Raw genomic sequence first — 27,054 nt, forward strand, 5'->3', positions numbered from 1 at the left:
CAAGTTTATTTGCGTGAACATGTTTGTTAAGTTTGACAATTATTAATATCAGCTTCTAATGATGATGTTTGTTTTTTATTACTGTAACGTATATTTATTATGTGATAAATCTAACCGGTGATAACCTTCGAAATGACCCGTACCTTCAAATGGACTCGAACCGTCAACTGACCCAAACAGTGAACCCATTGAAAAAAAATCTTGGATCCGCCACTGATTGCAACGAAGTCTTTAAAAAAACATGCCAAATAACATTTTTTTATTAATTTACTTTTTAATTATTTAAAGACTATTATTCAAAAAAAAATGTTTAGAGAAGTTAGAGACGACACCATGAATTTAGGGAATGAAAAGGGAAGATGATTTCACGTTGATTTGGAATCGGGTTTCCTCTGTCCAAAACGGAGGACCATCAAGGTTTGGACCAGATCCGACCTGAAAACAAATCACAACGTTTATAAAAACTGAACCCCATACCATTCCTAATGTTCGGATTCAGACGAATTGAGTATTACCAATTAGCCAGGTTAACCATTAAATTATGAAGATGAAAGTAGCTATCACACGGGCTTGAAGTAATCATTTTTCTAACACACATCTAGAGATGCACAAACCGAGTATTTTCATAAACCGGAACCGGGTTAGGGTATAGTCAGGTATTTGACCTGGTTTTCCGGGTTTTTTCGGGCATGGTCGGGTTTTGACCGGGTATTTTTGGTTTCGGCGAGCCTGGGTCGATTCCGGTTCTGGGAAGAAATCATAGTACTTCTGGTCATACCCACAAGTCGGAGACGAGTAAAAACTTGTTCCGAGTCAGATCTGGAATCGGATATTTTGTGCACCTCTACACACATCACTTGTTAAAATTATTATTTGGGATTTTGGGCCTTCTATGTTGTTCTTTCTTGGGCTAAATCGAAACCTTAAATACCCAACTTTTAAAAACCAAAAAAAATCATCCAACGTTGTTTGGAACCAATCACGCACAACGTGTCACATTGCCACCGACACCAATAATAACAGTCACCGTCAACCACATAATTACAACCCACCACAAAACAAAACAAAAAAAATAAAAAATTAGCCGCAATCAATTCAACATTCAACCCATTAATAACCCATCAAAGAATCACACACACACACACACCTTTTTACACACACAGACACCAATTCACAACCATTGCTATACAAAAAGTCAACACCTTTGACCTGGGCTTTGTTTCTTATGGTAGTAGACATGAGAAGATTAAACAAGAATTCAAATGATCTACCCAAGTATTCGGATCTTGGTGACCCAGATGTAACCCGGGACCAACCCACAAGATTTGGGTTAAACCCATTGAAGTTAATTGGGGGTTTTGTTGTTTGCTTGATGGGGTTTTCTGCTTTGTTCTCAATTTCTGTTATTTTTAAAGATTTTAGTGGAAATAATAATAATAATATTTGGACTGTTGCTGATGCTAGGGTTCTTGATGTTGCTCATCCCAGAGGTATATTGATGCTGTTTATTTATTATTGTTTTGCATTACATTGTGTTAATATTTGTTATCTATAAATAGTTAAACTGAAATGGTCAAATCTAGTGTAATATGCAAGCTGTAAATATATAGCATATACCATTTCCACTTTTCCAGATCTGTAAAGTTATTTCGGCCTTAACTATATATCTATAAAGGTTCATATGGTAAAGTTTTATGGATCTGAAGTAATGTGCATGTTGCAAAAAGAGTTATGTTCTAAGCAGTTAATGCGAAAAAATATTCTGAGATATCGGTTATCGCAGTGAGATATCGGTGGGATATTGGTAATTTTAACATCATGTAAAATTCATATATATATAGCAATCTAACACTAATAATTCAGTATAGTCTCATATCATCAACAAATTAACCTCTTGCAAATTGCAAAACACTAACAATCGTAGCAAGTAAGAATTGAGTAAGACTTAAAACATTAACATTGAACACTAAAAGTTGATAATTAAGACTTAAAACATTGATATCGGGAATATCGGTGACATATTGGTCAAATATTAGTCCAATATCGGTCAATATCGTTGATATTATCGGTACCGATATTCTGAACTGATATTCTGATTTATATATCGCCAAGGGACCAATAACCGATATATCTATCACTGATATATCGGTGATATCGACTGCATAGGTTCTGTTATTGCCCTAAACTGAAACTGAAACCGAAGTCATCAGTTATCTTTTTTTTAAGCAGTTGGTTTTCAGTTATTTGGTTCGGTTTATTCGATTAGTTTGTTGGTTTTCAGTTTGGTTTGGTTAATCGCCAAAACCAAACTTGGGCTAAAATTTTTGCTTATTAATACATAAAATACATGAGACGGAGGTATAAAAGCTAGAAATATATGAAAATATGAATGGTTCGGTTTGGTTAATCTCGGTTAACTGAGGGTACAAAATAAACCGATAACCGGTTTTTGGTTAATTTGGTTTTTGGTTGATTTCGATTCAGTTTCGTTGGTTTTTGGTTTGGTCTCGGTTAATGTTTTGGTTACTGCTCACCCCTCATGTATGTTAGAAACTCAGTTATTTGATTATTTACTTCACTTATTTGTGTAGTAGATTTAGTACAAGAAGACGAACCGTTGGCGGAATTTGTAAATCACCAGAAGAAGCTACATTCATCAAATTTTGAGCACGAAGACAAGCTACTTAACGGGCTTCTGTCGGGTCAATTTGATGAAGATTCTTGCCTCAGTAGACACCAACTAGCGTCGTACCGTAAAGAATCACCATACAAACCGTCTTCATATCTTATTTCCAAATTACGAAGATACGAAGCCCTTCACAAACGTTGCGGACCCCACACAGAATCCTACAAGCGACATGTAACAAACCTAAGGAACGGTGAAACGAACCAAGAAACCACAGACTGTAACTATTTGGTTTGGGTGTCGTATAGCGGGCTCGGGAACAGAATCTTGACTTTGGGGTCGGCTTTTCTTTACGCCCTGTTAACGGATCGTGTGTTACTTGTTGACCGTGGAGTTGACCTTGATGATCTGTTCTGTGAACCGTTTCCCGAAGCCTCCTGGTTACTTCCGCTCGATTTCCCGATTATCGATCAATTCAAGAGCTTGAATCAGAACTCTCCCGAGTGTTTCGGTAACATGTTAAAGACTTCAAACACTTCGTTATCATCATACGTGTATCTTCATCTGGTTCATGATTATAACGATCATGATAAGTTATTCTTTTGTGATCAAGATCAAAGCCTTCTTCAAAACGCGACATGGGTAATCATGAAATCCGATAATTACTTCGTCCCGTCACTTTTCTTGATGCCGTCTTTCGAACAAGAGCTACATAATCTTTTCCCGGAAAAAGAAACGGTTTTTCACTTTATCGGGAGATATTTATTCTTCCCCACGAATCCCGTTTGGGGACTTATAACGCGGTACTATGATTCTTATTTAGCACACGCAGACGAAAGAATCGGGATCCAGGTCCGTGTTTTCGACACACGGCCCGGCCCGTTTCAGTACATTCTAGATCAAATACTCGCGTGTTCATTAGACAACAACGTTCTTCCAAATATCAACCAAAACGAGTCTTTTATCACCTCACCCGGAACCCAAAAGTCAAAAGCGGTTCTGTTGACTTCTTTAAGCTCCGGGTATTTCGAAAAAATAAGAGACATGTACTGGGAATACCCGACGGAAACGGGTGAAGTTATCGAAGTTTTTCAACCGAGTCACGAAGGGTATCAACAAACCGAGAAGAAGATGCATCACCGAAAAGCATGGGCGGAAATGTACTTGCTAAGTTTGACCGATAAATTAATCACGAGCTCGTGGTCAACTTTCGGGTACGTGGCTCAAAGTCTTGGAGGGTTGAACCCGTGGATATTGTACAAGCCCGAGAATGAAACGACCCCGAATCTGGCTTGTACTCGGGCCATGTCGATCGAGCCGTGTTTCCACGCTCCTCCGTTTTTTGACTGTAAAAAGAGGACCGGGACGGATACTGGTTTGGTAGTTCCGCATGTTCGGCATTGTGAAGATATGAGTTGGGGTTTGAAGTTAGTTAATCCAGCAGTTGTGACAGCACAGATTAGTGCCACTTTATAAATTTTGTTGAGTTAAATCTTTATTTGATGTATGTTGTAGTGGTTTGCTACCTTATTGATATGTAATGTTTTTTGGAATCATTGGTATAACTGTAAACATGTTTCGACTTTTGTAGGGGTGTTTTAGGCACAATATGCAATGAAATTGTACTGTACTTTTGTGAGCTCAGTGGGTTCGTAAGTAAATGAGAAAAAAATGTACGATTTTACAACAAATAGCTTTCATAGCTCAGTTGGTTAGAGCACCCGTTTAGTAAGCGGGAGGTCTTGAGTTCGACTCTCAATGAAAGCATACTTTTTATTTTTATAATTTTGGAGATTTATTCTAATATAACACTTGTGTTAAACAACTTGTAGATTCATTTAGTATAGTTTAGAAGATTTGAAGTTTGGAATTAAACATGAACTTGTAGACATATTTCCTCATTGAGTATTCGGGTTGCTTGATCATGGTGCACATGGCCTCAACCGTCTTCTTTAACAATAGAGTCACATTAATTTGGCGTTCGTTATTTCAACTTGATCTTAATGAGAAAAAGTAGCGTATATATTTAGTTATTCGCTGCTTGATAGGATAAGTAAATAATAGCAACCGTTTATATTGTTAGTTGATGAGGTTAAGGTCGTGTCCTACTTGTCGACTTTAGAATAGACCTAGATGATCATTGATCAATTCATCGTTTGAATCAGAAATCTCTCAAGTTTTCTAAGTAACATACTAAAGATTTTAAACAATTTTTCAATATCTATATCTTCATGATAATAAAGAGCTTTTCTTTTGTGATAAAGATCAAAGCTTTCTTCAAAACATTTCATGGGCAAGCAATCGTGAAATGTGCTAATTAATCGATCCCATCACTTTTCTTGATGCCACGATTGGAACAAGGACTAAATTCCTTCCTTCCCATCAGGTTTTCACATTTTAGGCAGGAATCTATTCTTCCTCATGAATCCCATTTCTGGTTGTGTAATGAGGCTAGAGGTACTATAATTCTTATCTGGCATTGTTGACTTGATAAAGTCAAATTACTACTTTACCCTTTTTATATTTATTCTGTTAATAGTTTGTTAGGTAGTTAACCAGTTAGTTAGTTCTTGTTTGTATATAATTTGGGCTTGTATCATTTGGGGATAATCAATCAAAGTATTTCGTTTTATCAATCTTTACATGGTATCAAAGTATGTAACAATAGATATTAAGGAAATGGTTTGTGACACCCGGGTTGGAATGTTTATGGTATATTCAAGAACAAATTACTCGTTTTCCAACAATATTTCTTTTCTTTGAACTACTGTTGATGAATGTTTTAGTAGTTATGAAATGCATACATTCACAGTTTGGTTCCACTGATATGTGATGTTGGAATAATGTAATCTGTTTTTGTGGTGTGGTGCACCATTGCAACCTGATCCACTTGATGTGGTGGGAAATGAGAGTTTGAACAAAAAGGGGATATAAATTTATAGGTTATGTATGCTAACTTGCTTTCATAGCTCAGTTGGTTAGAGCACCCGTTTAGTAAGCGGGAGGTCTTGAGTTCGACTCTCAATGAAAGCAATTGATTTTTCATTTCGGGTTTTAATGGAATGCAGACTCATGCTTAAATGCATTTTGTGAAAATCAAGGTCCGCCTTTTAAGGTGTATTTTAGAATTTAGTGTGAAATTGATGTTTCTTGACAAACACAATTAAAATATTGTTGGTTAATATTTTTTTCCTTAGCTCTTATTATAAGGGTATCTAATGTATTTTTGGTGCATCTTTTAAAGTTTAGTTTTTCACTTCATAAAGATATCATGTGACAAAGCACACAAGGGTGATGTGCTTAACATTTACACTAGCTTTGTGAATGCTTAGATTAGCTAGATTTATGTGTGAACTTGGTTTTGTGCTGATGTTATTGAAATGTGTTGCTAGATGGAAATAACACATGTTGTGTGACTCGATAATTGATCAAGTGATGCAATCTGCTAAGTTTTTTTTAGGAATTTAGTCTATAAGAAGAATTGTATGGGTCTTGGTACCTAACCACTTGGTGTAGGCTAATATGCATTGCTTCAAACACGTCGAAGCTTTGCGGTGGATTATCGTAGAGTTATGGCCCTTGCGAAGATTGTTTTCTGTTATATTGTTGTCAGACATCACATTTTGCTAATTCAGGTAACAATATGTTGATTCACACTTCACTATAAGACTATATAGTGACTAAAAAAATACATTATTGTATCTAAAACAAATAGTTTTTTTTTCTATTTATAAAAGAATTAACTTTATAATTACTTTAAAAGAATATTAATTTAATAATGAACTTTTCTTTTTTTCTTTTCAAATATGTTAACGTATAAATGAAATTAATGTGCTAAACGTGAGAATCAAGTAGAGTAATTATATATACAAGTATTAACGTGCTAAACGTGAGAATCAAGTAGAGTATAATTTAGCACGTTAATTTCATTTATACGTTAACCTTCCATATATATATATATATTTATCAACCGTAGAAATATTTAATAGTTAAAATGTATTTTATATCCAATGAGTTTTTAGCTATTGAAGGGGAAGTGGAGATGTAGATGGAGGCTGTGAGTTCTTAAGTTTGAATCAATTTCAAACGGGTTTTATCAAAGTGGGCCTTTAAACGACATGTTTCTTTGTTACAGAAGACGTTGAGCTTGAGCACATCAATGTATATATAGAGTCGCTTTTTACAATTGGGTATAGCTGGGCTTTTTGTTCTTTGGTGGTAAAAAGAAAAAGAATAACTTAATTTGGGGGTTAATTTGAATGAATTAAGAACCCTAAATTCCAAAACTACAAGTCACCGACGATCTTTGATCAGTGAAATCCTTCGTTCGATGTTCCCAAGACGACGTTTAATCTGGAGATCAACACGCTAGATTTTCCCTTCCAAAGGTATACCTTTATATTTATAATCAATTAATTACAAGCTACTTACTTTTACATTACATTACATTCTGTATTAGTATTATAGTTTCTTCAAACTGAAATGATCAGATGCAGTAACTTTAAAAGAATAGAGATTATTAATTAGTACACTTTGAATTAGATCATGAACTTTCACACATATTGATTGTTAGGTTAGATAGATAGTCACACATACATAGATAAGCTATTATCATTATGAGTCTTGACAAAAAAACATCTGCAAGCTATAGATCATCATCATACAACTATTAGTTATTTCAACATAATCACATTAAACCGGATTCAGATGCCATGTATCACAATAGATATCATGTAAGACTTATGGATTGTTGATTTTAAAGAAAGAACTTGACAAAGTCATGATGTAATTGATGCGGAAGCGTAACAATTTCATCTAGTTGTTTAACATTAGAATCACATTGATTATCTGCTGTCTGTTATACCTGATTTTGATGATAGAAAAAGTATTGTGAATACATAGTTAGTAGTTATTTATCGCTTGATAAGAGTAGTGTGAATGCTTCAAGTTCTCTTATTTACTATTGGATCTGTAGACATGTTCTCTTATTTACTATTGGATCTGCTTCAAGTTAGTTATGCAATGGGATCATGAGCTGGGGTGAATTTGAATCTAGTTAATTCAACTGTTGACACCATAGGCTACTACACTTTTTATTCTTTGAACCTGATGCAGAGTCAAATGGCTCAAGAACAAATGCTTATATTCAAAGGCTTTCCGAACCGAATGATTTGGTCGGCAAGCTTTAAAGCTTACACGCGTTTCTGAAACATAGATCAATTAACTAAACATTAAATCCTAGGCCTCTGTTTATACTTTATACTAAATAATCCAAGAGATAAAAATAGGTAACTAAATATCCGCCAAACGATAAAAAGATAAACTTTAACTTGAATTCAAATAAATTGTTCCCAGGGGTGTAAATGACTCGAGCCGAGCTCTGCCTGTTTTGACTTACTAGAGCTCCGAGCTCGGCTCATTTCGAGCTATTTCTAAAGCTCGAGATCGGCTCTTGAGTTGTTTTTTCAAGCTCAGGCTCGGTTCGTTTATTATTTGTTTATTAGTTATATAAGTTTTTATTTTTTATATACTAAGCCTAAGCTCGTCTCGAGCTCATGTAGTGCCTTAAACGAGCCGAAGCTCGTCTCGAGCTCATGTAGTGCCTTAAACGAGCCGAAGCTCGTCTCGAGCTCATGTAGTGCCTTAAACGAGCCAAAGCTCGGCTCGAGCTTGGTTGTGTAGTGTAAAGTAAATACATAGAAGTCTAAAAGAGGAAAAACTTAAAACTACACAAGGCTCGATGAGCCTAAACGAGCTTTCCACACAAAGCTCAAGCTCAGGCTCAATAACTATACGGGCTTGGCTTGAGCTCAAAAAAGCTCGTCTTTTTTCGATCTTTTTATCGACGAGTTCGAGTAGATCGCGAGCTCGGCTCATTTGCACCCCTACTTGTTCCCCACTCAAATGATTCTTCCTCATGGGCCGACTATCGGGTCGGGTCAAATTATGGGCCGGGTGCTCCTGCATCAGAACCTTTGTAGATGAATATTTGTTTTAGTTGTTATTATTCACATACATTCAAGTTGCTTCCGTTGATATGTCATGTTTGATAATGGCTAGACTTGTAGTCGTCTTATTGTGTGGAATGCGCAATGCACCATTGCAACCTCATCCACTTTCTGTGGTGGGAAATGATTTTTTGATAAAATGAAAAGAAAATTTGGGGATGTATATCAGCTTGCTTTCATAGCTCAGTTGGTTAGAGCACCCGTTTAGTAAGCGGGAGGTCTTGAGTTCAAATCTCAATGAAAGCAACCCCTTTTTTATCTTCTTTTTCTTCAATATTTGGAACATCTCATGTAGGAAAAATCTTATATTAAAGCTAAAAGCGGTGTCAAAATACATTTTATAAATCTTTAGACTTTAGTTCATATATTTTCTTATCCATTTGTGTTGTTATGGCTAGAACTCTAGAAGTACTGTAATCATTGCGTGTGGCTATTTTAGATACCATATTCACTGCCCCCTTTATAAGACATAACTTATTAAATAGTAACATACTTTGCTTAATAAGTTATAGTTGTTGGTTAAGAGGGGTAAAGTCATGCCCTGCTTTTTGAAAGTGGAGTTGACCTGGATAATTACCTTTTGCGAGCATTTTTGGCTACATCCGCCTGAGGTATATTTATAAGTTATGCTGTTTTCATGGTTCTTGATGTTGCCTCCTGAGGTATATTTATAACTTTATTAATATTAATCAACTTTAATGCATTTTAATCACTAGCTTCTTGCTTCTAAATTATATTATGTGTTATGCAGCTTGTATAAGTGAATATAGCATGTCAGAGTTACCTAAATTTAACTATTCTAGAACTAGAATAAAGCTTTTTAGTTGCCCTTATTAATGTCAATGAAGGTTCATTCATTTTTGAGTCCGCTTCAAATTGGTTCATTCATTCACCTTTTTATTCTTTGAACATGATGCAGAACCAAATAGCAATCAAATGGCTCAATAACTAATGATTATATTCAAAGGCTTTCTGAACCGAAATATTCGGTCGGCAAGCTTAACAGCTTATGCTTATTTTTAAAACATCGATCGACTAACTAGACATTAAAACCTAGCCCTCTGGTTATACTAAATAATTCTAGAGATAAAATAGGTTGCTAAATATCCACCAAAAGATAAAAAGATAAACTTTATCTTGAATTCAAATAAGTTGTTCCCAGGGGTGTAAACGAGTCGAGCCGAGCTCTGCCTGTTTTGACTTGCAAGAGCTCGATCTCGAGCTCGGCTCATTTCGAGCTATTTCTAAAGCCCGAGATCGGCTCTTGAGTTGTTTTTTCAAGCTCGGGCTCGGTTCGTTTACTATTTGTTTATTAAGTTATATAAGTTTTTATTATTATATACTTTAAAATAAAGCAAGCCTAAGCTTGGTTTGAGTTCATGTAGTACCTTAAACAAGCTAAAGCTTGGCTCAAGCTTGGTTGTGTAGTGTAAAATAAATACATAGAAGTCTAAAAGTGGAAAAAATTAAAACTACATAAGGCTCGATGACCCTAAACGAACTTTCCACACAAAGCTCGAGCTCAGGCTCGATAACTACACGAGCTTTATCCAGCCCGAGCTCGAAAAAGCTCGGCTCGTTTTGAGCTTTTTATCAATCCGAGCTGGAGTAGCTCGGCTCATTTGCACCCCTACTTGTTCCCCACTTCACTTTTTCCTCCTCACAGGCCGTCTATAGGGTCGGGTAGAATAATGGGCCGGATGCTCCTGCATTAGAACCTTTGTAGATGAATGTTTGTTTTAGTAGTTACTAGTTATGATGTACATACATTCAAGGTGCTTCCATTGATATGTCATATTTGATAATGGCTAGACTTGTAGTTGTCTTATTGTAGGGAATACGCAATGCACCATAACCTCATCCACTTTCTGTGGTGGGAAATGATAATTTGATAAAATGAAAAGAAAATGTGGAGATGTATATCAGCTTGCTTTCATAGCTCAGATGGTTAGAGCACCCGTTTAGTAAGCGGGAGGTCTTGAGTTCGACTCTCAATGAAAGCATTAGATTTTTAGGTAGCTTTTGTATGTAGAATGGACTTTTACCATATCACAGGACAGCTGTTAGAATTCATAAGTTGACCTTTGCATGTTTTGAACTTTTGATAAAAAAATTGGTTCGATATAAAAGGAAGAAGAGAACACAAGTAGGGTGTATCTTTTTTTTTTAACTTGGTGTGTATTTTATAAGGTGCAACTTGAGAAACCAATTCAGTTGTTTAGACTTTTGGTATTTTAGTTGAATATTTTAAGGCACATCTTGTCATCTTGTATGTTGGGTGTTCTTTGAAGATGGTCTTTTAATATATATTCATTTTTACATGCATTAATTGATCTGCTTTCAACCCACCTATACTATTAACTTATTTCTTAAAAATGTTTATTTGCTATACAACATGTGTTCTCTTTTTTTCTCTTTTCACTAATGGAAGTATGGAACACAATGAACGTTTTGAGATTACATACCATGTAAGAGCATCCACAAGTCATAACAAGCACCACTTTTTGAGGTCCGGGAGAGGTGGCCCTGCAGCGGACGACATCACAAATCCCATCGTTGTGGAGTCAAGTCCGCCTTGGGCAGTTTGTTGCTGTAAACCTGCAACAAACATATGATGCGACATCCCCTCTCACATACACACACATATATATCATATATATACACAGATTTAATATTTTTAATGGGGTTTGTGGATCTTTGTTGTTGTGAAAGAAAGTGAAGTTTTTTAAAAAAAACATTGGAATGCGATGTGACGATGATATAGCGGTTTGTAATTTGTATAGGATTATTGATATAGATGCTTTAAAAATCACCTTCCCTTTAATATCATATCATTTCAAAATGAGTTATTAGACTTATATAAAATGCAACAATTATATTCATTAAAATATAAAATCGAAATTGACATCGAACTTTTAAAACAAATTTTGTATTTCATTATCATTCAGGAAATTTTTAGAAGTATTAAAGTAATATTTTTATTTCTTAATATTATCTAGTACTTAAAAGAGTTAAAAACATTCGTTTTTGTCATTTTCACCATTAATTAAAAACATTTAACAAAATGAGGGCCCTTAACAAATTATGGATGATTCCAGAAAACAAATAATATGCCAGGTAATTTAGAACCACAAAAGTTATTATTAATTTAATAAACCACAATATATGGTCTAATTTGATTTGGTGGATTGCTAAAATTGCACCAAGCATATTGTTGAGGGTATTAATCCTTTTGTATATATTTCCAAGAATTTATGCACAAAAAATATATATAATAAATAAAACTAATCTTGCATATGTCCAACCTTAATTTCAACATTCCTATATTTTTCTAAAAATGTTTAATTTAACTATAACACGTAAGTTTTAATACTAATCATACCAACTTGATTTATACATTTATGATTAGATAAACTAGGTGACATAATTGTTTTAATACGTAATTTCAAGTTCAAGTTGTTTTTTAAAGCAATACTAAAAAGAAGTTGAAGAAAAGTATCAAATTGACCGATTCAGTTACACACGTATACACTGAACACAACTAAGGTTTATTCGACCATGTACAATCTTTAACAATAACATAAACTTACGTTTATAAAAATAATACAATTTTATCAAGTTATACGTTAGTTAAGTGTAAATTCTAAGTAAAGATAAAACTAATTTTAACTTGTTACATAACCGTGATTTTAAATGCGTGTTTTAATAACCGGATATTGATGTTTTCTTGATGATAAAAAATCACAAACTCAATTTTGATGTCAATATGTAGTTTATTTCGTAGAGGATTCTTTGTTTCTATTTATGAAAACTCCATGTGACAATTTCAGAAGGTTCATTCGTCACAACACTTGAAGTAGTATCCTATCATTGAGTGCGTATCATTACTCAAAATTATTTTTTTATTCTGATTAACAATATTCATATAATGTACAAAAAGGTTAAAACCATATTAGAATAAGTTGGTCTGTGTAATGATTTCATATTACTTTCTTTTATAAAACTTTAAAAACAGAATAAATTATTAACAATAACAACCATTTCTCATTATCTATGTTGATTTATCAATTAAAACATGTTACCTAGGATTCTAGGAACTAATACTATGAAACAACATCATAATTGTCAACATAACAACACTCCTTACCAACCAATTGGATATCTCATGTCTCAAGATGCATGAATAATATCATATAATGTTGATGATTATTATAATATGACTACTTACCTCATAATTAATACAAAATTAAGTACTAATAATAATCTTATCTACAATCTCTTAATTTTTTTTTTTCTTTGTCATATCATATAAGTTTGCCTCAACTAAACAATCAATCATCATACCCTTTCAACCATTCAACATCAACCAGCAAACATACATTCATCTTCCAAACAATTCTTGTTTCCAATTATTAACTTCAATAACTCCAAAGACAATCCAAATCAATTGGTCCACTTGAAGTTGATGGAGCTTCTTGATCTTCAATTCCCCTTGTACCCTTTTCAATATTCACCCCCGTGTCCTCTGACCATGACCCAGTTAACACCTCCGTCTCCATCTTTAACCCGTGACCATACATTAAACCCCTCAACATCGCTTGATCGCACATTGGAAACCGTGAACCCGAAGGGAATTGATGCATAATTGGATCCGATTGGACGTCGAACAACATATTGGAATTGGATTCGATGGCATTGGAGAAGCAGGGCACGTGAACCGACTCGTGTATGTTTTGATTATTAATCTTGACGCCTAAACCCGTCGGAGACTCCAATGGTGGTAGAGAAGTAGCAACGCCACCTGAATCCGTCTTAATCAGCTCCGAAATGTTCACTTTCTTCCCCCCTGAAGTCTTGTAAAACACGCGAGAGATCACCCATTCATTCTGCAAATCAAATCACACATAATCAGAATCATTAATCATATACATCTAAAAAAACAGAGCAAAAACAGAGTAAAGACAGAGCAAAACAGAGGAAAACAGAGCAAAAACAGAGTAAAAACAGAGCAAAAACAGGGGAATCAAGAACAATTACCTTAGTTGATGTTGGCAAGTTTGACATAGATGATTTACCAGCTAATCTATATTCATGAATCACCCAGTTTGTCTTTTCTCCTTTTGGAGCTCTTCCCATGTAGAAAACCAATGTTTTCTTCATTCCAATCAGCAACCGTTTTCGAAAAATCTCCTTATCTTTCCCAGTAGCTTTCCAATAACCAGCCGCGGTTGCTCGGTTTGTCCTTAATCCAGTTGGGTACTTCTTGTCCCTAACACAAAAGAAATACCACTCTTTCCCTCCCAATTTTGCCATCCCTTTACAAACAAAAGTTTAAATATTATTAAGTTGTAACAAACAAATTAAATACAAAATACAAAGTTACAAACTATAAAAGTTAGAAGTTAAAAGGTTAAGGAACTCACAAGGCAATTCCCATGGTTCAGTTTTATTCATATCCACCTCACCAATTGCCTTAGCAACAAAGTTATGATCAACAACTTTTTTCAACAAATAATGAGTGATTAGTTCTTCATCGGTCGGGTGAAACCAGAACCCGGGTGGCATATCCATTTGATCATCCACTTGATCATGACTAGAGAGCTTATCCATAATAATACTTGAATCTTTAAAATCTTGAAACTGAAAAAGATGCAAACTTTATACAGAAAATGAGTTTCTAGGCCAAGATTTTATATGGGTTGAGTGAGAACATATATAGGGGTGTATTGATCTTGAAAGCTATGTGGAATCATTGAAAAAATGAGCCATGATGATATAAAGGTGAAACCAATAGATGTGTATGCTGGAAGATTGAAAGACTTATTAAGGAAAGAAAGAAACAGAATGAACAACTTATGGACATGGGACTATGGGAGGGTAGATATGACATTTTGATATATTCTTAAGTTTTATTTCAATTAATTTATTTAATTAGGTGAATGTATATATACATACTAATACTATGGCTAATAGTATTTTGAATCCAAATTACATGTATTATGTTATGACTTATGGTGAATGAACCTACAAATTTGTATATTATTAGTGCAAAAGATTATATTAAAATATTTATAATTATGTTATTCAATATTACTTTTCATGTGAAAAAAAATTGAAAAAAGAGATTTAGAGGGAAATGTATTCTACACTTCCCACATGTATCATGCCCCACATGTATTATATTCATAAACATTGCTCTAGGTATAAAATAATGTGCATTTTTAACGATAAAAGGAATTTGGTTTTCTTTTGAATTAGCTAAATATATACAATAATAATATGCATATAGATATAGATAGGAAATATAATATTATTCTTTGGTAACAGAATTTGGCGTGACACATCTGTGACTTTCATGAATAAGTCCATGCATTATTAAAACGGATAAAAAGAATGTTGGAAAATTAAATTATAGAAATGTCGTTTTCGTAATAAATATGAAATTGGGTTGATTTTTAGTTTTCATGTACTAGATTAAACTTAACTTTAAATGTAAGTTGTTATTTAAAGTGTTCATGGTGTTTTAACTTTTCTGAATATATAAAGTATAAACATACTAACTGTAATTCTTATAAATATGACTGAGAATATATACAAGAAAATACAAGATAGTTACAATGAAATGAGATGGAATATTTCTTTTAGAAGTTTCCTTGAATTACACCGATGACAAGTGGATTTAGAATTTCGATCAGGATGATACTTTTTCGGTTAAAGGGTTTTAGATTGGACTTAAACCGATGGGACTTGTTGGGACTTCTTTTTCTGAGGGAAGGAACAAATATATGCCTTGGAAGGTTACTATGTTGCTTCCGGATTGTTTTTCGAGTATACTTAAATTAAGTCGATCATTTTTACTACATGGTGGATTATCTGAAGAGCTTGAAATGATGCAATTTTCAGCTCATAATTCAACTCCAAAGTTACTTTGTTTGATTTGATTATTTTGGTTATTTGTTGTGGTTCTCGTCTCTTAATTGTATTTAAACTTCAGTTTAATTGGATCACGTGGCTTAATATGTTTCAACAGGGTGTGCTTTTTTATTAAAGATTGCCTTTATTTTTATTTTTTTTTCAAAGGAAAAAAGAAAACACACACATACAATTGCATATATCTTTATAATTTTCTGCTAATGGACTAATAGTTATGCACCAATTTTTAATAGGACAAAAAACGTTTTAAAAGAAATTGTTACGTACACTATAACATCTCTTTTAGCCTTTAACCCCCACTAATTCACCAAAAGAGATATAATTATTTGATTGCACAACTTTTTTACTTTAGGTTGTTAGGCACGGTCAAAACACACTCGTGTCAACACTATATGTCTATATGATCTTATCATGCTTTTGATTTTAATTAGATAATTTGATAACCAACTTTCTGAGGCATTATCAAAAATAGTTGTTTTAGGTTTGATTTGTAGCATGTTAAATAGTTGTTTTTAAATGTATTATTTCTATACATAACTTGAATTAGTGGTGAGAGAACTAATTAACAAAAACGAAACCGAATTAACATATAAAGGACATTGAAATATCATCCTAAACTAATAAACGGCGGTTCTATTTCTTGTTTTAACCAAATATTATAGTTTAGTTTCAGTTATACCTTGTTTCAAAACTGAATAGAATTTGACAACCGAATTATCAAACTACATAAAAATCTTTCGATTGTTTATAGGATTAATGCTTTAAACTCATTATTTTCTCTCAAAAAGTATCAAATCCATTATTTTAACAAGTTTTTTTTTAAACCCAAACATTTCAAATCCAAAGTAAAATCGAAAACAAGTATCCATACGTAAAACCTAAAACAAAAACAGGTCAGTTTCCTAAAATAAGAAAAAACAAAATCATGGTTTTAATTTAGTTCAAGTCCAAAACTCAATCAAACCTAGCCATAGAAACCGTACTCGATCCGTTACTCTATTGATGTACAGAAATTGAACACGGGTAAAATATGGGTAAAGATTTTAATGACATACATTATTTACGTGTCATCAATAACAATACTATCGACATATTTAATACAAATTTTTCATCGAAAACTATAACTTGATTTATTATAACTAACAAAATTATATGTCCTTGTAATTTTTACGTCTTATCGAGTTGGTGAGATTTATTCTAATAGATACCATTATTCTTTGTATCATCAATATAATAATGGTTGAGTCTAAGAATAAAACCCGTTGAATATATAGTCATGAAGTAATGTCGTGTTTGGTATGTTTTTACAACATGGAACAGTGTTTTACACCTAACAAATATTGATGAACTCGAACCAAAGTCAAACTTGTCACTTTTAAGTTGAATCTTAATTCATTATCCACTAATTGATAGGCTGCATCAAACATATATAATGCCTAACTAGTTTTTAGTATACTATTTTATTTTTTTAAAGTTGCACTTCTTTTTCGGTTTTTTAGTATTTTAGAACACCAAAAATTGGAATAACTACAAGGATTTTAGTTTTGATCTTACCAATATTGAATCACTAGAATCATATATGATTCCTTAACACGTTTTAATTACATAAATCTCTTAAGATTTCAACTATAAGACAGAAATGTAAGAAATGTTTGAAACTAAAATTTTGATTTGTGTTTTGAATTCAATGACTAATACACACTAATTCTAAGACTAAATCTACAATTTTGTTCATGACTTGAACCTTCAATTAAATGAGAATGAAAATCTTTGATACATACACAAATACTGTTCAACCACATGCTCGTTGATATTATAAATTAGGGTCGAGTTGGGTCCTAACAATATATGCAAATTTTTATGTGGTTATGAAAAGACAAACTTTAATAGTATGTAACTATATGTATACTAGTTTGATCCTCCTGTGTTACGAGAGTTTATTTAAAGTTTTGTTTTTAATCGTTTTGTTATTTTATGATGATTTTTTAACGTAGTTCTGGTTTAATTTAATACATATATATTAGTTTGTTATTATATTTTTTAACGTTTGGGTTTTATTAGTTGAGATGTTTAGGTTTTTTAGATTTTTAACGAATACAAGCATGTTGATTTTTTTTAAATGTACAAACATGAACACAAATATTTGTCTAATGAAAAAGGGGGCGTTGATGTAGTTGACCATGGTGGGTAGTATCGGAAGTTACCGACGAGGCGACGATGGAGATGATAAACCAGCAACGGAGAACATGCAAATAATATAAATTAAATTAGGGTTTGATGATGAAAGTGCTTATCAATAAATTAGATCTTATAACCCATTTGAGAGCTTTTAGAGTTGGTAAGACCTATAACCCGTGAAAATTATTCTTTGATGATTAAGGGGTTATTTTACAAATAAATGAGATGTTACAACCCGTTAAAGGGTTATCCGGGTTTGGTGAGACCAATGACCCGTGAAAATTATTGTTTGATTATGAAATAGCTTTACAAATAAATGAGATGTTATAATCCATTTAAAGACTATCCGGGTTTTGTTAGACCCATACACGCGAATTCGGGTCAAATGCATGAGAAACCTTCATTTATAAATTAAGCAATCTGGTGGCTCTAGAGAATGGGGGAACAACCTGAGAGCGGCACCTAGGATTTTATGATAGACAATTATATAGACAGTTAGATATTTGTGAGCAACATATTTTTTATATTTTTTTTACAATACTAATCTTATAAATAAACTAAAATGAAAAAAAAATAGAAGTTGATTAACTAGTAATGGTTTCCTTGTATCTTTGTTGTTCCCTCATGAAGTTTTCCCGTGTTTATATAACGTACAAATAACATTTATCATACAAACAGTATCAAGAGAAGAGAAAAAAATTGTGTGGTGACATTTTCGTGATTACGCTACAAACAAAAATACAAGTAAAATAACAATAAGTATGCTATACTTTACAAATATCATAATTACAATTACTATACTTAAGTATGTTGTAGAGTAATTACTATTACGCACACTACACCTCTACGTATATGTAAAGTAATTATTATGGCTCTACTAGTATTTTGCTATAGCGTGGAAAATAAAATCAGGCGCTTCGTTTTCTACAATTCAATTCGCATTCTTCTCACATAAAACTGATTTTTTATGTTGTGTAAAGATGAATATTGGTTTTAAAATATCACATGGATTAGAATTTTGTATGTTCAAACATTCTTTATTTGAATATAGTGAAATTGAATTGGCTTTATAAACTTGCTAACCACCTTTAATTACTATATATTTTGTTGGTTTCGTTAAGTTCTATTTAATTGATCAATTTCAATAATTTAGGCATAGTTAAGCAACCCCATATTTGACTATTTCAACATCTTTGCTCTTGGTTCTTTTTCACCAGACATGTAGCTTGAAAGGTGACATTTTGTATGTGCCAACCTGAAAGAACAAGTATGTAGTTGATTAGTATTTTTTGGGAAAAAAAAGTGAAGAAATTATTATCAAATTGTAGAGCTCTTAGCCATCGACCTTTGCGTACCGAAAATGCTCCACTGAGGACAATCTAGAGGGTCAATTGGTCGAGTTACAAGAAAGCTTCTCGATTGCATATATTGGTGAATCTTAAATCTGACTGCCTAGAGAGTCGTCAGACTCCAAAAAATAAGCAAATAAATTATTATCAAGTTGTAGAGCTCTTGGCCTTCGACCTTTGCGTGCCGAAAATACTCCACCGAAGACAATCTAGAGGGTCAATTGGTCGAGTTACAAGAAAGATTCTCGATTGCATATACTGGTGAACCTTAAATCTGACTGTCTAGAGAGTGATCATACTCCAAAAAATAAGCAAAGAAATTAAGTTGTAGAGCTCTTGGCCTTCGACCTTTGTGTGCCGAAAATACTCCATTGGAGAGAAACTAGAGGGTCAATTGGTCGAGTTAGAAGAAATTTTATGTATTGCATATGCCGATGAACTCGAAATCTGACTACCTAGAGAGTCATCGAGCCTGAAACTTCTTGTTGTTCCATCACTGAGTGGGTCAACTTTGTTTTTCATTTAATCAATGGGTCATACGTCAAAAAATATTCAGATTGTTCAAAAATCCGTAGTTATACATTCTACATAACCAACAATATGAAAAATGTTTACATAATTCTAAAATATCTCATTCTAATGAAACACAAACTTTAAAGATGTCCATTTTTCATCAATTTAATACCGATATCATAACAGACTTAACCCGTAATGCATCGCTGCAACACAACGAGTATACTTAAACTAGCTTGTAGTTAACTCTACTATTTTACACCTCTACACGCGAGGTAGCTTCAGGACTTGGTCACTTCACATGGCTTTCGATGTCGTGTCATCTCACCCACGTGGAATCACTTGCACCCAGGAGTACTAATCCACGTGCTCAAAATCCAATATTATTGATGTATTATTATGTATACATAAGATGATACTTTTGTTGTTAAGACTAAGATGTAAGGATTACAAATGACCACGTCAAGTTTATAAGCTCATTAAGATAGACATAAATGTTAGAAAAGTCTTGCAAATTAACAATAGTATTATTGTCATTCCTCTCATTATTTGATTACTATTTAATATAGATTGTCATAGGTCATGGCGTTTAGGTGCAACCATAAAACATGGTCAAAATCTAGTGTTTTATATTCTTAAAGCAACTTCAAACACGCTATTTAATCTTGTGGGTGAGATCCGTGGGAAGTCGCTTCCCGATATACATTTATCAACATGATAATAAACTGACAGAACTACCGATATAAGATTTAAATGACTAAAATTTTTTAGTTCGGATATGAAATTATTATTTTACAATTTGATATATGCAAGAGAAAAAGTTTTATTTAACTGACTCGTTTTCTTGTAACATTGCAACAACTAAACACATAACAAAGCACGAGCTATGTTAATAGATCATTCGACAACCAAGTGAAGTGTTGTTGAATTATGATTAAACAAATAAACCAATCTATGAAGTTGATAAATGCGCGTCGTACCAATAGATGAGCTACGATTTGATAGGAGTCCAATAATCGATGACTTACTTTTGTCACGAAAGGTTTTGTGTGATAGTGAGAACATGAGGGGTTTTTCTAGTATCGTAAAATGAAATATTGCTACTATAGATAAGCATCTTAATAACATATCAAAGAGACATAAGGAACTCTAGTCGTCATATATAAGGATCTTCAAGACCTTTTAAGCAAACATCTTTTCGAATGGTCATTATGGTTCATTAGCAATCATCAACTGAAATGCCACAACCTTTATAAACCGCGAATGCCAACGACCAACATGAACCACCTAACGCCCATGACATGTGAGCTGAAATTGGTCAAATGGAACTAGTAGTCATAACTCGTTCAAAGTATGATTCAAATTTACCATATGACATCCTAATTATTCCAATTAATATTCCCGGGTATTTTTGAACTAGCCCAATAGGTTGAAACCCAAATTATTGTAATTTTTGAATTAGCCCGATAAGTTGAAGCTCTTCAAACTTCACAATTGTACATGGGTTTTGTTAGGGGTGTACACGAGTGTGCGGTTCAGTTTGGTTATTAGTTTCAATTAAATTAACTGATCGGTCCTCGGTTAGTCGGTTTACTTTATTCGTTTATTTGTCGGTTTTCGGTTTAGTTTTGTTAATAATCAAAACCAAACTTATACTAAATATTTTGTTTAGAAATATATGAATCTGAAGCATGAATTGAAAATATAAATATATAAAATGAACAATGAAAGTTTAAAAGTTAAAAATATATGAAAATATTAATAGTTTGGGGGTTCGGTTAAATTTGGTTAACCGAGAATAAAAATAATAATAATAATAAGTTAATAACCCATTTTTGATTAATATCTGTTTGGTTTTATCGGTTTTCATTTCGGTTTCGATTTACTTTGCTGTTACCCTGTTATTGCTCACCCACCACCGACCACTTGAAATTGACGGACAGCTACTAACAAACCCTAAATCAATCTTCATTCTTCAATATTCAATAATCGCCTGTAAGTTATAAAATTGTATGATTCATTCTGGGTTTTGGATTGTGAATTGTAAATCTTACTCACAAATCTCAATTATTTGAAAGCATCGGTTAAAGTTACAATTTTTATTAATATTATTCACTCAGGCATTTCATCAAACACTTGGCAGGCATTGAACATTTGAACAATTGTAAGACACAGACCAAATGAGTTAAAGAACACCTGTGCTCTAGTAATTTGCAATGCTATATGGTAAACAAATAACAACATCCATCAACAAAACCCTTTTCAGATCACTATACATTCGACACAAAACCACGATTACTCAACCCGATACGCCAACGACAAAATTGGGTAGTTTTCTTGTAGTTGCTTCCATAGTGAAATCCTTATCCGAGCCCGGAGGCACCCGTAACCTTAACGATGAAGAAACGAGTCGGTTTCAGCTATCCGATTCGCTGGTTCTCGAAATTCTTTCACGAAACTCGCTTGACGCATCGACAAAGATTGATTTCTTTAAGTGGTGTTCGCTTCGGCGTGATTACAAACCCTCGGCTTCTGCGTACTCGCAGCTGCTCAAAACTTTATGTATTAGCCCGGTGGTGTATAAAGATTTAATCTTTTACTTTCTTTCCGCCATGAATCTCGAAGGCGTGATTCTTGATTCATCAACGTTCAAATGTTTACTAGATTCTTTCATAAAGTCCGGTAATTTCGACTCCGCGCTTGAAGTATTGGATCACGTGGAGAATATTATGGATAAGTTGAATCCGGATGTTTATAATTCGGTTCTTATTGCGCTTGTTCGTAGTAATCACTTAAATATGGCGGTGTTTACGTTCTTTAAGCTCTTGGATTCGATTACCGAGCAAGACGTTAGCTTTATCGATCTTGCTGCGTGTAACGAGTTGCTTGTCGCGTTAAGAAAGGCCGGCATGAAATCAGAATTCATAAATGTTTTCAACAAGTGTAGGGAAACGGTTAAAAGTTTCCCGGTTGATGTGTGGGGGTATAATGTGTGTATACACGCGTTTGGTAATTGGGGCGAGCTGAAAACTTCGTTGAATCTTTTTAAAGAAATGAAGGAAAAGAGTGATTCTTCGGGTCCCGATTTGTGCACTTACAACAGTTTGATTCAATCTCTTTGTTTTAACGGGAAGGTGAACGATGCGCTTATCGTTTGGGAGGAGTTGAAAAGTTCGGGTCACGAGCCGGATGATTTTACGTATCGCATAATCATACAAGGTTGTTGTAAATGTTATAGAATGAACGATGCCACCAGAATCTTTAGTGAAATGCAGCATAACGGGTTTCGCCCCGATACGATTGTGTATAATTCCGTGCTTGACGGGTTTTTGAAATCCAGAAAAGTTACGGAAGCGTGCCAACTTTTTGAGAAAATGGTTGATGACGATGTGCGGGCTTCTTGCTGCACTTATAACATATTAATCGACGGGTTGTTTAAAAACCGAAGAGGTCAAGCTGCGTACGCGTTGTTTGGAGAGTTAAAGAAGAAAGGTCGGTTTGTGGACGGGATCACTTATTCCATTGTCGTGTTTCATTTATGTAAAGATGGAATGATTGAAGAAGGTTTGGAGTTAGTCGAAGAAATGGAGTCAGGATTTGTTATCGATTTAGTTACGATAACGCATATTTTAAAAGCCGTTAACGTCGAAAGTCGAACGGATTTGACGGAGAGAATCTTGAAGCGTATTAAAAATAGTAATCTGGTTCCGTCTGTTCTCGAATGGAAGGCTAATATGGAAATGTTAACGAAAGACCCGAAAAACAGAAAGAAAGATTCCACGCCCATGTTTAAAAAAGGTGACTTTAACGAAATAATGTCGTTAATTCCTTCACATGAATCGGGCTTATCTTCGAGTAACAAACCTATAGACCCGTGGTCATCGTCGCCATACATGGATCAATTAGCCGACGAAGCAAAATCGCAGTCGGTTATTGGTTTCATCAAAGGGAAAGCGCGTTAATGAAAAAAGTGTTGATTCGTTTGATATTAATATGGTGAACACCTACTTATCGATATATCTAACGAAAGGAAAGCTAAGTTTAGCCTGCAAATTATTCGATATATTCACTGATTTAGGTATTGATCCTGTGAATTATACTTATAATTCGCTAATGAGTTCGTTAGTGAAAAAGGGTTATTTAAGCGAGGCGTATGGAGTTCTTTCCGAGGTGATATCTGCTGACGTGGCAACGTACAATGTGATATTCCAAGCGTTAGGCCAGATGGGTCGGGCCGATCTGGTCGGTGCGGTTTTGAGGAAACTAACCGAGGGGGGGGTTTCTTGATGTGGTTATGTATAATACTTTGATTAGTGTATTGGGAAAAGGTGGACGGTTTGATGAGGCGAATAGGGTGTTTGAGCAGATGAAGAAAAGTGGAATAAACCCGGATGTTGTTACTTATAATACATTACTTGAGGTTAATAGTAAAGCGGGCCGATTGAAGGAAGCCAGACGGTTTTTGAAGATGATGGTGAACGCGGGTTGTGCTCCGAATCATGTCACGGATACAATTCTCGAGTTCTTGGAGAAAGAAATTAAAAAAGAGAAAGAAAAAGAAAAAGAAAAGTGAGTACTTTTTATTAGTTTTTGGTTATTTGCATTATGCAAACATGTTTAGAAGGCCTTTAGTTGTAATAGGATGTTCTAACAACCTTATTTTGATAAGAATGATGGATCAGCAGTCAATTACAAACAATCAAAGTATAATGGTTGTATTGGTTTTTATTAATCCCAGCTATCATCTTTTGGTCATTGTTGGTCCCCGCTAATGAATTGACTGATAACCATCCCACCTTTTATTATCATATTTGTTCCCAACGGTCCTCGACTAATCGAATTCTAACGCCGTTAGTTTTAGGTTGCCGTTAGGGGTGCAAATGAGCCGAGCCTCGAGCTCGGCTTGTTTAACTTATACAAAGCTCGAGCTCGGCTCGTGAATAGATTTTTAAGCTCGGGCTCGGCTCGGGCTCAGCTCGGTTACTATTTATCAATTTTTTTTATATAAATATAATTTTTTATATATATTTTTTCTATTATAATATTTTATGAATAAATAACATACATTATTTAGTTATTTTTATTTATTTTTTCATAACATTATATATTTTAAATAATAATTCTTAAATATATATTTTTAAAAATTATATAAATGACAGGCTCGTTTAGGCTCGCGAGCCGGCTTGAGCTCGATAATTGAAGCTCGGGCTCGGGCTAGTTTATTAAACGGGCTTACTTTTAGGCTCGAGCTCGGGCCCGGGCTCGATTTAGCTCGGCTCAATCGAGCTTTTTAACCAGCCGATCTCGAGTAGCTCGCGAGCAACTCGGCTTGTTTGCATCCCTATTTGTCGTAAACATGTTTTTGCCCGGAAAACTCAACATTTTCGTCCCAAACATAGGACCTTTAGGAACCTTTTTCTAGAAAGCCCCAATTATTGAGGTTGCCGAAACCCTAGAACCATCTTCGAATCGGTTGGTGGTGGTTGGTTGGTGGTGGTGGCAGGTTCAGGTGGTTAAGATTGAGTTTTCCGGCAAAAAATGTGATTTTTCGGGCCAAAACCATCCGTCCGACTTATAAGTAACGCCGTTTGGATTCCGTTAATAGCGGACCGAAATACATTAAAAGATAGGACCGTTATCAGTCAATTCGTGAGTTGTGACCGACAACAACCAAAAAATGATAGTTGGGATTAATAAAAACCTATATAACATTTTACAAGTCCTGGATTATATTTAAATTTTAATACTTAATAAATAAAGATAAAAGAGCAATTCAGTTTGACTTTAAAGATGAAGAAGCATTTATGTTGTTGCTGTATAAAGATATAGAAAGAAAGAACATTAAGTGAATGTGTATGACTGTATGTATGTTGGACAATAATAAATGGTCCCATGATCATGGTCACATGTTGTCATTGGTTTTGTTGTGTTTCTCATGAGGTGGTGTTCTACAGTACAGTACAGTCTGCACCTCCATCAAATCTGATCTGAATCTCATGATCAAGTTTAGTTTGTCATAATGCATGAATCATGACTTGAAACTTATGTACATACATGATGTATGTATGTATGAGTGTGACATATAAATCGTAGTGAAAGCAACAAGTGTATACATGTATGACAGTATTTTACCTTTGGGTAAAGAATAGATGGATACAAAACATGGAATTTAGAGTGGACCGCTTGGTTTGTAATTGTTCATTGTGTGCTGTCCTCTAGTTTCTTGCCTCAGCCTCCATCGTTTTTAGTATATCTCCACCGTTTTTTAGCACGGTGACTTACTTGTGTGTTAGACTATTGCACTCTTTAATTTAGAGATCCATGTTGCCTCTCTCTCTGGTTATATTATGTTGTCTTAGTCGGACTCACTTTAACTTCAGAGTTTTGAGTCTCCACCGTTAAAATGAAAGTAGTTATTTAAGTACTCTAATTGTTAGCTAAAAATACAGTCTTTTTATAAAATGTAATGCCTTGTTCGTTTATAACTTGTCTTAAAAAAGTCCCCAAAAAGTATTAACTGAAAGCTCGGCTCCACCATATCAGTGTCACATCACATACTCTATTATTTATATTCCCCTTTCCTTAAGGGATGTTGCTGTCTTTAATTTCTGTAAACCTTTTTATAAATAAATAGGAAGTAATTTTTTTCTTAAATAACAAAGTAAATTTATTTAAGAATACAAAGTTTTAATTTAACAAAAAAAACATGTTATTAGTAATAAAAAATAAAAAGAAACTAGATAATACGAGTAAATGAAAAATATAACAAAAAAAAAAACATAGTGAAAGTGTGAAACAAATTTACCTCCAATGTCTTGTGATCTCCATCTTTTGTGTAGTATATCTTCATCGGTACGATTATTCATGTTCATATCCCTCAAAATACTACTACAATTCTTATTCAATTGGCATATGATGTAATCTCTTGATCCACTTTCTTGCACAAAATAACCCAGCACTCGTTTTTCAAAAACCATATGATCTTTGATAATTTCTGGTAACATGGTCTTTGGGAGCATGGATCCAAGCTATTGTCAATGCAGTCTCTTATTGATTGTTCCATGCTCTTGTGCTCTTCAAACTACTTGACTCGAGAACGAGATTGGGTGGTTTTGTGCTCTTGGCTAATGTTATGTTTGTAAGAATAAATGCGTATAAAAATAGTTTATAGGATTTGTATTTACAGGGTTTAAACTTTCCTTTAAAAGATAGAATATAGTCGTTGTCGACGGCTTGCTCGGCATAGACCCCCCCCCCCCCCTTCTTCTTGAAGCCACGAGCATGGGGCGGCATTCGTCGCTTGACTTCTTCGCCAATTTATCATCCCCTCCTCATTCTCGTGTCGACACCCTTCACCCTTAAGGTACCTAAAAATTGTATGTTAAAATCGTATAACAAGCTATCTTTTAGTAAAAGTAAAATAGGTTTATCATTTATGTCAAACATG

General features: G+C 34.0%; 2 protein-coding genes, 4 non-coding genes and 1 pseudogene across 7 annotated transcripts; 6 read left to right on the forward strand and 1 right to left on the reverse strand.

Annotated features, from left to right (window-relative positions):
* Positions 1 to 1,138: 1,138 nt before the first annotated feature.
* Positions 1,139 to 4,360, forward strand: LOC143584823 (galactoside 2-alpha-L-fucosyltransferase-like). Of its 2 annotated transcripts, none has more exons than XM_077066775.1 (2): positions 1,139 to 1,490; positions 2,592 to 4,360. In XM_077066775.1, exons 1-2 carry the CDS (start codon positions 1,226 to 1,228, stop codon positions 4,100 to 4,102), a joined length of 1,776 nt encoding a protein of 591 aa, XP_076922890.1. In that variant the 5' UTR covers positions 1,139 to 1,225; the 3' UTR covers positions 4,103 to 4,360. The 2 variants fall into 2 exon arrangements, with proteins under 2 accessions (XP_076922890.1, XP_076922891.1); XM_077066776.1 differs by having other exon boundaries at positions 2,595 to 4,360.
* TRNAT-AGU (transfer RNA threonine (anticodon AGU)) lies at positions 4,320 to 4,393 on the forward strand. Its single transcript has one exon. It is a non-coding gene; the product is annotated as a tRNA-Thr (tRNA).
* A 1,192-nt stretch (positions 4,394 to 5,585) lies between these two features.
* TRNAT-AGU (transfer RNA threonine (anticodon AGU)) lies at positions 5,586 to 5,659 on the forward strand. Its single transcript has one exon. It is a non-coding gene; the product is annotated as a tRNA-Thr (tRNA).
* A 3,147-nt stretch (positions 5,660 to 8,806) lies between these two features.
* On the forward strand, positions 8,807 to 8,880 carry TRNAT-AGU (transfer RNA threonine (anticodon AGU)). Its single transcript has one exon. It is a non-coding gene; the product is annotated as a tRNA-Thr (tRNA).
* A 1,683-nt stretch (positions 8,881 to 10,563) lies between these two features.
* On the forward strand, positions 10,564 to 10,637 carry TRNAT-AGU (transfer RNA threonine (anticodon AGU)). Its single transcript has one exon. It is a non-coding gene; the product is annotated as a tRNA-Thr (tRNA).
* Positions 10,638 to 12,927: 2,290 nt separating this feature from the next.
* Positions 12,928 to 14,569, reverse strand: LOC143584837 (NAC domain-containing protein 79-like). Its single transcript, XM_077066787.1, has 3 exons — positions 14,058 to 14,569; positions 13,672 to 13,949; positions 12,928 to 13,520 (listed from the first exon to the last, which is right to left on the reverse strand). Exons 1-3 carry the CDS (start codon positions 14,242 to 14,244, stop codon positions 13,053 to 13,055), a joined length of 933 nt encoding a protein of 310 aa, XP_076922902.1. The 5' UTR covers positions 14,245 to 14,569; the 3' UTR covers positions 12,928 to 13,052.
* Positions 14,570 to 21,566: 6,997 nt separating this feature from the next.
* On the forward strand, positions 21,567 to 24,315 carry LOC143584839 (pentatricopeptide repeat-containing protein At4g01570 pseudogene; annotated as a pseudogene).
* Positions 24,316 to 27,054: the final 2,739 nt, after the last annotated feature.

Source organism: Bidens hawaiensis, unplaced genomic scaffold (assembly GCF_021521415.1).
Source record: "Bidens hawaiensis isolate Kalapana, Puna unplaced genomic scaffold, B.hawaiensis_p1.1 tig00033472_1, whole genome shotgun sequence".
NCBI classification, from domain to species: domain Eukaryota; kingdom Viridiplantae; phylum Streptophyta; class Magnoliopsida; order Asterales; family Asteraceae; genus Bidens; species Bidens hawaiensis.

What these genes read in the sequence shown, in the direction of transcription:
- LOC143584823 (XM_077066775.1), top strand. Translation starts at nt 1,226, where the DNA reads ATGGTAGTAGACATGAGAAGATTAAACAAGAATTCAAATGATCTACCC. An exon ending in TGATGTTGCTCATCCCAGAG is followed by an intron (nt 1,491 to 2,591) that starts GTATATTGATGC and finishes TTATTTGTGTAG; the next exon opens with TAGATTTAGTACAAGAAGAC.
- LOC143584837 (XM_077066787.1), bottom strand. Translation starts at nt 14,244, where the DNA reads ATGGATAAGCTCTCTAGTCATGATCAAGTGGATGATCAAATGGATATG. An exon ending in TGAACCATGGGAATTGCCTT is followed by an intron (nt 13,950 to 14,057) that starts GTGAGTTCCTTA and finishes TTGTTTGTAAAG; the next exon opens with GGATGGCAAAATTGGGAGGG. An exon ending in ACTTGCCAACATCAACTAAG is followed by an intron (nt 13,521 to 13,671) that starts GTAATTGTTCTT and finishes TTTGATTTGCAG; the next exon opens with AATGAATGGGTGATCTCTCG.